At 40.8% G+C, this 12,980-nt stretch overlaps 1 protein-coding gene across 1 annotated transcript; it reads left to right on the top strand.

Annotated features, from left to right (window-relative positions):
• The first annotated feature begins 1,172 nt into the window (after nucleotides 1–1,172).
• On the top strand, nucleotides 1,173–9,764 carry LOC311053010 (uncharacterized protein). The gene is made up of 3 exons (XM_084068359.1): nucleotides 1,173–1,272; nucleotides 3,502–3,603; nucleotides 7,355–9,764. The coding sequence occupies exons 1-3, from the start codon at nucleotides 1,209–1,211 to the stop codon at nucleotides 8,848–8,850; spliced, it is 1,662 nt and encodes a 553-aa protein (XP_083924485.1). The 5' UTR covers nucleotides 1,173–1,208; the 3' UTR covers nucleotides 8,851–9,764.
• Nucleotides 9,765–12,980: the final 3,216 nt, after the last annotated feature.

Raw genomic sequence — 12,980 nt, 5'->3', positions numbered from 1 at the left:
TTGTTTTGGGCTAACGCTAATGCTAAGCTAGTGAGTGAAATGCCACGTCGTTAGCCTGCCGCTAAACTGTGTGTGTGTGTGTGTGTGTGTGTGTGTGTACAGCTTAATTACCTTCACTGGCTGGGGCACACACACACACACACACACACACACACACACACACACACACACACACACACACACACACACACACACACACACACACACACACACACTGGGTGTGTGTGTTTTGTGTTGTGTTCTCCCATTTTTTGGAAGCCATAGTTAAAATAAAATTGTAGTTGAGCAGCCCCTACTTTGATCACTCCTATCACAGAGGTCAAATATAATATAATATAATATTATTAATCGGTATAGTCTTTTTTTTTTTTTCTTAATAATTTTTACCCCACGATTTTGTAACCCACATTTTTTCACCCAGTGCCAATTGCCTATGTAATCCTGGGCACTACCTACCCTCTGCCAGCCTAGGGAGAGCCCAAGCTGAAGCTCATGCCTCCTTCAATGCATGAGGAGCAAGCAGGCCGCTTCTTATCACCCGACAGGGGGGAGTTTCCCTGGTTGGACATAGCGCGTGGAAGGAACACGTTATTCCAACCAGTTCCCTTCTCCTCCATCAGGCGCCCCGGCTGACCAGGGGGAGGCAGTATAGGTTAATCGGTATAGTTTTATTAGCTCATCAGTACGGTTTATGGGGTGCGTTTCGCCTTTCCGACGTTAACGAACCCTATACCTAACCCTAACCCTAACCCTAACCGCACGCGGAAGCCACTAGTCGGAGTGGCGAGATGTCGGAATGGAAGGAGCACCCCGGTTTATGACGTATTCAGCGTTGAACTGATCGCTAGAGTGGCATTTGCGAAACTCAGAAATACTTTAATTCTGGCCTACAAGTCTTGTTGTGTGAGAGTGTGTCAGACAGTCTTGTAGTGTAAAAAAAAAAGAAAAGAAGAAAAAAAAAGTTTTTAAACTATATTTAAAACTGAGATTGTAATGGAGGCATTTTATGTCTATATAGTGGATTAAAGCTTTTTACACCGTATGTCAGCACTCTCCAATAGTTTAATTTGATTAAATGTGAGGTTGATGAATGATAACAATGTTTTATTCTGTCGATGATTTCCACAGAGCACCACAGGGACAGATCTACGCTATCAAGAGAGATGGCCTCCAAAAGATCATTAACATGGTCAGAGGAACAGAGAGAGATGGACCAGAGACATGGACTGTTTGATGCAATGCTGCAACCTGTAGTAAAGTTGTACAGGATAGGTATGTACTGTTTTAATTACAACCTGTAGTAAAGTTGTACAGGATAGGTATGTACTGTTATATTTACAGGTAGTTACACTTATAGTAACTTTCTTATAACAAAGATATAACTTGTCTCTTTTCCTCTGTTGTTATTTTATAACAAAGAAATTTACAGCTAAATAATGAAGAGTTTTATTGATTGATTGATTACTTTATTAACGAGATTTCTATTACAGTAGATGTAGTACAGTCAGAAAATAATAACACAAAAAGCTCCGGGGGGCTTGTTTCCATTGTGGTGCATTGTACTCAACTCATAAGTAAGAAATAACCTACATACATTACATTACGGTAGAAGGTAAAAGCTCCAGAAGCAGAAAAATATGTATTTACAGAAAAAGTAGGGGAAGTTGGTAGCGGTAGGAATCTGTAGTGTTACCATTATTATTCAACAGTAGAATGTTTTATTTAGTGATTGGTCAGTTATACACATCCATAATCTGGATGATTGTTTCTGGTCATGTGGCCTTTTCCACTGTCCACAGTCACAGTAAATAGTCCTTTAATGCCATGGTTCTCAAAGTTCTTGCCCCTCCCCCCCCCCCCCCCCCCCCCAATCGGCGATCGAAAACCGGTGAAACTGGCCATTTTCAAGATGTTTTGGCCATTATCTCTGGAACGGAAGGTCCAATCGGCTCAGTTCAAAGCTTGATGGATGCGTGACGTTGAGGACATTAAGCACGCAATGACACCTTTTCGGGTTATTTGGGTTTTCTAGGGGAGACGAGATCAAATGGAGCCAAAAGTGAACAAATGGAACCAAATGGACCCTTATGTTTCTGTAACTCTGAGAGTGAACAAATGGAACCAAATGGACCCTTACGGGTCCATTTGGTTCCATTTGTACACTCTCAGAGTTATGGTGGTCTGTGGTCCAATGCAGGGGTTCTTAAAGTGGGGTCCGGGGACCCCCAGGGCCCTACATACATTGGTTACTTAAAAAAATATCGTGACATTCTTTGAAAATGTTTGAATAATTTTTTACATTTTTAACAGCACATCTGAAAATCTTTTCAGATGGGGGTCCGTGGCCAAATCCGCATTCATTTAGGGGTACTTGACCTGAAAAAGTTTGAGAACCACTGCTTTAATGCAGCCAGCAAGGATCAATCTTTCTGTTTCTGGTGCCCAAATGCTCCGCCTTTAGGCCACTCGCACACAAGATGTCTCAAAGTCGGATGGACAGATAGCTATGTAACTGGCTCTGCGTAGGCATGTTCCCTGGAAGATGAACCCTAACCGAGTGTCCCCATGACCTATCTCCTAGCGCCGCTGTCAAGTCAAAATAGTTACATTTCACACAAGGTTGGGGCTGCTAATTGCTGGTGGTGTAGAAGGATGGAATGCATGGCAGCAGAAAAAATAAAAAGAGAATGGCAACTTTCACCTTATTTACTTTAGACCATTATTTGCATTGCAGGAGTCCATCTTTTAATACATTTATTTCCCTTGTGTAATGTTTAAATTAAGTATGATTTCTTCCCTAATATATAAATCCCACAATCTTTGAACCCAAGATTAATATTTTGTAAAGTTGGTGATGGAGCTGATAGTAGAGCTGATAAGGGTCGTAAATCCTGCTCTATGTTAATTAAAACCCAGTGTAAAAAGGATGAGGCGAAATCAAAGACAGACACAGGCTAGTTCTCAAATTAAAAAGTTGACATTGTATTAAGAGGGAGAATCAATACACAAGGCACCGTACAGCAAAATATCTCTCTGACTAAACAGTCAATGATCACAATAGTTATACACAAATGAAGTTGTTATCAGCTCTGACGATGACAGCTGGCCATGAGGAGCCTGCTCGTAGGTTGAGAGAGAAGATGGCAAGCTGATGGTGTGACAGTTTTTGTTGGACAAACTAAATGTCTCAAACAACACGTTGACCTCAGCTCTGACCGGCGTCGCTGGAGGTGTTGTTGCTTTGTCATAGATGGTCAAGTTAACTCCAATGAGCTGTTATTGTATTCCTCCAGAGATAATCAGTGACACGCTAAAATAGGATATGATGGCATATTTAGACATTTTATACATTGGCATTGGGCCAGTTATGGCACTAGACAAATGATTAATATAAAAATATCCATCAGTTGGCGTAGGCCATTTTGCCTTTACATTCTGCAAATGGTTATCCTTGACACCACTGTCTTCATTAAAAGTCATGATTCATTTTGTTCATTTCAGACCAGTGTGTGGAGTCCAGACTGCAGGTGAAGATGAACTCTCCAGACTCAGCCAGGGACATTTCTATTCAACAGGAGGAACCTGAAGACCACCCACACCCCAGTACGTATTTTAACTATATGATAATCCTGGCAAAAAATATCATCATGACAATGATAATACCTGGATATTATGGGATATTATAAGTCCCCAGGATTTTTTGTGTTATCCTTTTGGCCTAAATGTTTTACTGTATGTAAGCGCCCTCGATGTAAAGAATGAAGTGGATTGGTTTCAACGGGTGTTTTTATTTTTCTTGGAAGCATGGATCAACACCGTGAAAACTATGAAAAAATAGAGAATAAATACTTTTACAAACGTATCAAATATTTCATAGTTTTATCCAACAATAAAAGCAGTGCATTTGAATTAATCACTTCAGTATAATTCAACAATAAAATACATTATAGTCGATTGTAATTCATTAATTCAATATAAGTAAAGTCATTTAACATAGAAACCCAAGCAGACATAAAGCAAAATGCACCATAACCAAAGTATCATAGACCCAAACAAAACAAACAAAAGTAATTAAGCCCAAAGTAAAAAACAAATGAAAACCCAAAACAAACAATCCTATACCTTGCTCCGGCTATCGAGGGGCTAACAAGCTGTTTGAATGCCACCTGGAACCGTCATTCATCGTCACCCATCATAATAGTTGCATGTCAACACTGATCACAGTGTTGAAAATGCAGACTGCTCAGTACCCTGAAGCTACACATGTCTGGGTTCAACATTTACCGAAATAATGTATGAGGCATTTCCAACAAACATACCGTGTTGCTCTGCTAGGGACACACACACGCCGTCTCTCTCTGGCGTCACTGACTGAGTGTGAAAGCATGGGGGTGTGTGAAGCGAGCTGGTTTAAGTGCGTGCCGGTGCGGTGACAGGACGTTTCAAAATAAAAGGTAAACCCAATGTACAGGAAGTGTCAAAATAAAGGTATCCCAAAATAACAATCAACTTCAAACCAAAAATAATTGAAGTTAAAACCAGCAAGTGTCCCCGACACTTACACTGTACCTTCGTGCTATTTACATTTTAGTATTCAATCAATCAATCAAACAATCAATAATTATGCATAGGCATAATTAAATTTGCAATACAAAAGAAAAACTGCACCACATTTTTCTACAGAGTGGCCGTAGACCCAAAGCATCTACGACTGCCCGTGGCAAGTAAATAAAACCTTTGGGCAAGCAGAGTTTGCTTTCAGGTTGCCCGACGGGCAAGTGCGTTTGAATGGGGAAGCAACCGTCTTCATTAAATATTATTGGTTATTGATGAAAGAACAAATAATGCTAACGTTTTTCAACTAGAAATTGTGCTCATTCACTTTCAAAGTGACTGTCGCCACTCGGCAGTTTTCGATTGGATTTAACATTAATTTGATTAACTTTTCGGGCAAGTGGGCATGATCTTTGGTCAAGTAGAACTTGACCTGTACTTGCCTGACGGGCTAGTGCCTGAGACTTAAGTGTCAATCCCTGGGTAATAATATTAATAAAGATTTATTTATATAGCACCTTTCAAAACAAAGTCACAAAGTGCTTCACAGAAAATCACAAAAAACACACCATAACAGAGATGGAGCCAAAAAATACAACAACAACAACAAGAAAAAAACATTATGCAGCAGTGCAGTAGGACACAGTAGGTTAAAACATTTGGGGAATAAAAGCAGTTTTATAAAGGTGAGTTTTCAGGAGGGATTTGAACCGGTGCACAGACTCTGCGAGCCTGATCTCTAGAGGGAGGGGATTCCAGAGAGTCTGGGCTTTAAAAGCAACTACAACCCTGAAGTACAACCCCTGGACAAGACGCGAATATTTCACAGGGACTTATCCCTGTCCAAACCTTCAGTCTGAGTGCCAAGCAGGGAAAGCCTGGTAAACCATCCTGGTCGTGGGGATTCACATAATATGTCACTCCCTTCACAAACGAGGTCAAATGGTTTCCTCACTGATGGTTTTTATTAAGCACTCTTTCGGCTCAATTCACCCACGTCAAAACTGTACAAGACAAAAAATAAACAACGATTATAATGACAAACATGTAACGCATATACAACACATAAAAAGAAAACACACTTGAGAAATGAAATTACCTCACTGGCTGCATATTGCAGTGAAGAGAATGAAGCGTCCAGGAACCTAAAAGAATAACAACAACTGAAACATGTTTTCCTCGGGCCCTCTTTCTCCAAAAAAAGACCCACGTTGGTGGAAGTACTTGAGTAAATGTACTTAATTACTTAGACCAACACCCGGCCCGTCGATCCACGGTCCGTGACAAAATGAACCCAGCCATTCCCTAAACATACACACAAATAAGTGCAGTAGGGGTCGAAACTCACGTTTTGTAGACAGCCATTGTTTTTGTCTAGTTTGTGGACTAGTTTGTGTCTTGTATTGCGTTGTTTTGGCTAGATGCTACAATGCTAGCTTCATAGCGCTGTTCCCAGGTTTTGTGAGAGAAATAAGGTACCAGGTCTATGAAAACAAGCCCAAAAGAATCGACTAGGCCACATCACATGAAAATAGCAGATCTACAATATATATTTGAGAATCACTGGTTTAAATAATAATTGGCCCAAATAAGCAACTACACTTTAGAAACAAGCCCAAATAAAACCGCAACCACCAATGTTTGTTTACAAGCAACTTTACAGAAAAATAAGCCCAAAGTCGCTTATAATAAGCGGACATGTGAACACTTTTCCAAACACTTAATAGCTCGCAACTGCCATGTAGTGGATGAATAGGTGTACGACGCCTAAACGTCATAATTCCAACTGATATAACGTGAGCTTGCATGTGTCCATAAAGAACGCAAGACATCCCTCACCCCCTGACGCACGTTAAAGACCCTTCTAGGGACTTTGAACGGCCCCCCCGGAAGCTGTCATAAAACTTCTGGACCGATTGTCAAAATAAAATAAATCTTGGCGAAAACTAAATTACAAGTTATAGCTGCAGCTACATAATGATTATGTCTTCTGCAGAGTGGTCTGCCCCCAAGCACTGGGTGTGTGTTTTACAAAAAAACAAAAAGTGGAAGAGCCAATCAGCGTCCCTGTGATTGACAGACGCAGGCTAAAGCAGGGAGACGTTGGGTCCCATTTTTATAGTCTTTGGTATAGCCCGGCCGGGGGATTGAACTTGGACCCTCCAATCCCAGGGCGGACACTCCAAATAAATATTAAAACGTGTCAAGTAGTCTTTCAAACAGCTATGATCCATCAGCCTATGCTAGATACTAGAGGGCAGTGCTACTCTGTTGAATCTGGACAAAGAGGATGGCCGAATAGTGCATTATTAATTATGTTATAAACAATACATTAACAATTACATTTTAGAAAACTTACAGGCTGCACTTTAATAATCTGTAAGAAACTGAAACATGACCGTGACTTGCAGCACATTAGATAATATTAGATTAGGAAAATACTTGCTTGGTCTACTGGCAGCATGCACAAGACATTTGGTGCTGATCGGTACAATGGTTTGTGAAATTAGCCCCAGAAACAGACCCCGATGAAGACCTTTCAGGTCGATACGCGTTGGTCATATTGTTGCCTTGCTCCAAATAAATCCTTAATACATATTTTTCATCAAAGACTGAGTGCCTTGGATTTATTTTCTTTGCAAGTATGCAGTCCACACCCGACACAGACAGATTTGTATTTAGTAACTGTTTGGTCAGTCTTAGTAGGCAATAGCTTTGTACATGGAACATAGAAGATACAAAAATAGATTTACATTTTAGGAATCCAGTGTTGACTATCATGTTATTTTTCTGCTCCTAGACATCCAGCACATGGTTGTGTGTGAAGAGGAGGTTTCTCCTGAACAGGAGAGGAGCCCCAGTCTGCTCCAGGAGGAACCAGAGCCTCCACAGATTAGAAAGGAACAGGAGGAGCTACTTCAAAGACCAGAGGAGCCTGTTGGATCAATGTTGACATTATTAGCAGTGAAACGTGAAGTTGATGAAGACATCTCTTCACACTGCTCTGAAGTTGATGGTGAGCTTGAATCTAACACTGAAGTCACTGAAGACAGTGATGAGAGTTTCAGCTGTTCATATCGTCTCAAGAGGCACCAGCGTATCCAGACTGGAGAAAAACCTTTCCATTGTAAACATTGTGATAAGAGTTTCAATAAGCCATCTGACCTAAAGCGACACCAGCGAGTCCACACTGGAGAAAAACCTTTCCACTGTAAACTGTGTAAGATGAGTTTCACTCAGTCATCGGTCTTGAAGACACACCAGCGTCTCCACACTGGAGAAAAACCTTTTCTATGTGAACATTGTGGTAAGAGTTTAAATACTTCAAGTCAATTGAAAACTCACCAGCGTATCCACACTGGAGAAAAACCTTTCCACTGCAAACATTGTGACAAGAGTTTCATTCAGTCATCTAGTCTGAAGAAACACCAGCGTACCCACACGGGAGAAAAAACATTCCACTGCAAACATTGTGATAAGAGTTTCAATGAGTCATCTGACCTGAAGCAACACCAGCGTATCCACACTGGGGAAAAACCTTTCCAGTGTAAACTGTGTAACAAGAGTTTCAGCCGTTCAAATCATCTCAAGATACACCAGCTTGTCCACACTGGAGAAAAACCTTTCCACTGCAAACATTGTGATAAGAGTTTCCGAAAGTCAAGTCACCTGAAAACCCACCATCGTATACACACTGGAGAAAAACGTTTCCACTGTAAACCTTGTGATAAGAGTTTCAATTGGTCATCTGACCTGAAGCGACACCAGCTTATCCACACTGGGGAAAAACCTTTCCACTGCAAACATTGTGGTAAGAGTTTCACAGATTCACGTAATTTGAAGATACACCAGCATGTCCACACTGGAGAAAAACCTTTCCACTGCAAACATTGTGACAAGAGTTTCATTCAGTCATGTGACCTTAAGCGACATATGCGTATCCACACCGGAGAAAAACCTTTCCACTGCAAACATTGTGATAAGAGTTTCAATGACTCATCTGACCTGAAGCGACACCAGCGTATCCACACTGGAGAAAAACCTTTCCAGTGTAAACTGTGTAACAAGAGTTTCAGCCGTTCATATCATCTCAAGATACACCAGCTTGTCCACACTGGAGAAAAACTTTTCCACTGCAAACATTGTGATAAGAGTTTCAATGGGTCATCTGACCTGAAGCGACACCAGTTTATCCACACTGGAGAAAAACCTTTCCACTGCAAACATTGTGACAAGAGTTTCATTCAGTCATCTAACCTGAAGAAACACCAGCGTACCCACACCGGAGGAAAATAAATCAGGTGAGTTTAACAGACACCAACGTGTCCCCACTGGAGGTTAACGTTTCCACTCTAAACATTGTGACAAACGTTTCAATATGATAGGTGACCTGAGGAGACACCAGCATTACTACACCGAAGAAAAACCTTTCCACTGTAAACATTGCTGTTCAGTCACTCATATCACTTGAAGACACTTCAGCGTATCCACACCGGAGAAAAACCTTTCCCCTGTACAAATCATGACAAGAGTTTCAGTCCATCAAATGACCTGAATAGACAGAAGCGTGTCCACACTGGAGAAAAACATTACCACTTTATTGATTGAGTGAATACATAATAAACAGTTTGCAAAAGCATGTGACGGTGGTACAGATTTAACAAAACAATGCTAAATCCTAATAAGCCCAGGGCTTGTTTCCATTGAGGTCCTGTGTATCCAATGTATTCCACTCTAAACATGGGACAAGAGTTTCACTGACTCAAGTAACCTGAAGACACATCAGCTTATCCACACTGGAGAAAAACATTCCACTCTAAATGGTGTAACAGGAGTTTCAGTCAGTCAGGTCACCTGAAGACACACCAGCGTGTCGACACTGGAGACAACTCTTTTCCAGTCAATTAAGTGCTCTGAAAAGACACCAGTGAATTCACACCACTGGATAAAACTTTCCACTATAAATACGTTTACTGGGAGGATCAAATTAAACAGCTGTATGTTGGCAGGGAATTGGATAGACAAGAAAAAATATTATGGAGATTATGGAGAATTATGTTGCTCCTTAAACGGAGGTCTTCATTAGGATATGTCCTTTGGGGACATTCCCCAACTTTTCCAGAGGTTGACTGTCTTCTGCTTTTAAATTCTTACAACAATTAGTCTTAAGTATTACATTGGCAGTAACCATTATTGTTGATTTATGTTTAGCTAGAGGATGCCATTACTGTGGTCAAATTATTACATTATACATGACCATGTGTAAACCATGTAATATACATTGTATATGGTAGAACTTTGGTAGAATATGATTTAATATAATTTTGCTGTGTTCCATTACTTGCCCAATGGAGCACCATTTAAATATGTTTTCTTATTAAATATCAGTTAAATGAGTGGCAACTTTGCATGATCTTTTTTTCATTAATTATGACAGTCATTCTTACGCTTACTGGAATGACACTGTGGGAGCCAACCCAGGAAAGAGGCGTACCACCTACACATAGATACACTGCGGCACGACAGCTGAGCTGACAAGACTTCAGAGCTCAAGACCGTGACGTTAGACAGGAGGGTGTGGAAGGAAGCGATTCAGGAGAAATGAGTTGGTGTTAGCTAGTCCGCACTCGCATTGCATTGGAATGGCTATGATCGCTATTAAGTTGTATAACATCATTAAAGTGTGATGGGATGACAATGAAATTCTGTGAAAAGCAATATAGCGGGCACGCACACAAATACACATATACACGTGCACGATGTTAAGTTATTATGCTATAAGTCTAATCAGACTAATTAGAATATGAAATATTTGTGTACAGTACAAGCTCTCAACATCTGCTGCAGTTACAGAAAGAGTTAAAAAGAGAAATATAGAAGATGGGAAAAAAGAACAAGTATACAAAATAAATGGGAAGGAACAACAATATGTCTCTAAAAGTATGTATACATTTGTCAATATAGGCTACCAATATGTCTGCATTCCGGACTGACAACATAGGATTGTGGGGCTGATTTTGTACCTTCTCGTCTCCCTACAACTTGTCACACAATAATATGAAATCTCATGATTAGTTACCCCATTTAGGTCAGCCTGACCCAGTGCAATTCATCCTTTACAATCGATCCATCTTAAGGGACTACACCATGAATTTGGTTACATGTTGGCTTTCCGACATGTTGCCTTTCCGACGGTTACTAACCCTATACCTAACCCTAACCGCACGCGGAAGCCACGTAGTCGGAGTAGTGGGATGTCGGAATGGAAGGCGGTTACCCATGAATTTGAACTTTTCCTTTTTTGTGTGTTTTTGGTCTCTCCTACCTCTCTTCTATCCCCAAAAATACCCCAGTTTGAGCACTCGGGCTTTCACAGCATATCTGGGGTTTTATGTAAATTGGTCTCAAAACAGACCAAACTGATTCTGAACTGATTCTTTTTTTTCTTTTTCTTTAAAAAAAAAAAACTTTTTCCACACAGAACCAGGAGATAACATGTATACAAAAAGGCTCAATAGCGCCACGTGCAAATCAGGACAATGTGGTATTGCAGGTGAAAGTTCTTTATAAACCAGAGAGAAGTTAGTTGAATGAGTATATCTGAGGCTTGATTTAGGCTCAAACCTTATGAAAAACGTTTGAGGGACATAAACAATATGATATTAAATATTACATTTTTTTTTTAAATTCATGGTGTAGATCCTTTACAGAATTGTTTTCATGTTTCTTTCTGATGCAATATCTAAACTCTTAATTGTTTGGAACATTGTTGGTATATGTTGTATCCATCCTGCATTTCTATGACACGTGGTTAGACCTGTGCAGCATCACTGTGCAGTGATGAAAGCTGTGATGGATGTAGAGCTGCAACTATCCATGATTTTCTTAGCGATTCATCTATAGATTACTTTTCAAATGGATCTAAAAAAGTTTGTTTGTATATTAACAAATTGATTACTGACATCAGGTCTGGTTTTTACCATGTTGCACAATGGTGTCGTGCAAGACTTTGAAAATAGCTGATCTACAAGCTCAAAACGCATCGTATCGTGACACGTTATGCTATATGTCATGCCCAACATAGGGATCGATATGAATCGGTTGAATTATGATCAATTATGTTTTACAAACATTTAAATTGATTAGTTGGATTAACCGATGCACTGCTAGATGGATGTTCTCTTGTCTACAGGTCTGGAAGGTCACATACAATGGACCATACCCGAGACCAACAGTGGGGGGCAGCATTAAGCCAACTGGCGTCTAGACAAAGTGGTCAGAAGAACACAATGTGTTGTTGACAGTTTAAAACTGTGGTTTAAAATACAAAGAAAACTAAAACGTGTCGTTTCTAAACAGTGTCGTTACTAAGCAGCAGGAGGATGACATTTTATTAGCAGCTCAACACGACTGAAGCACAGTAACCATTAAAAGTCCTACATTTTGTTTCCATACACTGTGAAATGAATGGTACATTATAATTTATTGGGAGTTTAATTTAGTTTTGTAGAAAACAATGTTTCCTGTTTATGATCTAAAGATTGGATCATGTTGACGGTTTAGATTCTACACCATCATTTATGGTGCTAAATAGATACTTTCAAACCATTTGCAATACATGTATCACAAAGTGAGGAGCCAGTGCCCTTTTCCGAGTTAAAGACTAAGCTCAGGAGTTTCGAGGACACTGAGAAGATGTGCAGAGCAGCAGCATCGGGCGGCAACGTAATGAGGACCCAGGTGCAACCGACTGTACAACGGACGAGTGCAGGTGACCGGCGAGGAGCTGGGAGCAGTGATGTGGTGTCCTACAGATACGGCGTGAGGGGGCACCTAGCTAAAATATGCAGCGAGCAGCAGTGGTGTAACCACTGTCGGAGTTCCACACACCGTTACGCTGCCTGCAGAAGGAGACAGCAACGGCGAGATGCGTGCAGAGTGTCGGAGGAGGACGGCGGTAGCGAGTATTCATTCCGAGCGAGTGATGACTGTGATGCCGGGATTCAGCAAGGACGTCGTGTCAAGCAGACAAGTCTGATGGTCGACACAGGAGCGACTTCCCACATCATCACAGACATCACAAAGTTCACGACGTTCGACGACAGATTTCAGTCAAAGACACACTGCATGGAGTTGGCTGACGGTACGAGATGCAATGGAGTGGCAGAGCGCAGAGGAGATGCTGAGGTTATCCTGATCGACAGCAGGGGGCAACACCACACAACCACCTTGACACAGGCGTTGTACATCCCCACATATCCACAGGACATCTTTTCTGTGCAAGTAGCAACCACCAGAGGTGCCACTGTCATCTTCACGAAAGGTAAAAATGTTCTGAAGTACAGAGATGGTACACAATTCAACATCCATGTGTACAACAGACTGTACTATTTGAACACAGTGAACAATGATTGTGATGATGACCA

The sequence above is a fragment of the Gymnoscopelus microlampas genome (genome assembly GCF_963454915.1).
Source record: "Gymnoscopelus microlampas genome assembly, chromosome: 10".
Lineage (NCBI taxonomy): Eukaryota > Metazoa > Chordata > Actinopteri > Myctophiformes > Myctophidae > Gymnoscopelus > Gymnoscopelus microlampas.
This window is presented reverse-complemented; position numbering and strand designations above follow the sequence as displayed.

Excerpts from the sequence above, each read along its gene's own strand:
- LOC311053010 (XM_084068359.1), top strand. The coding sequence starts at position 1,209 with ATGGACCAGAGACATGGACTGTTTGATGCAATGCTGCAACCTGTAGTA. Across the intron at positions 1,273-3,501 it reads AGTAAAGTTGTACAGGATAG|ACCAGTGTGTGGAGTCCAGA; the intron begins GTATGTACTGTT and ends TGTTCATTTCAG. Across the intron at positions 3,604-7,354 it reads TGAAGACCACCCACACCCCA|ACATCCAGCACATGGTTGTG; the intron begins GTACGTATTTTA and ends TTCTGCTCCTAG.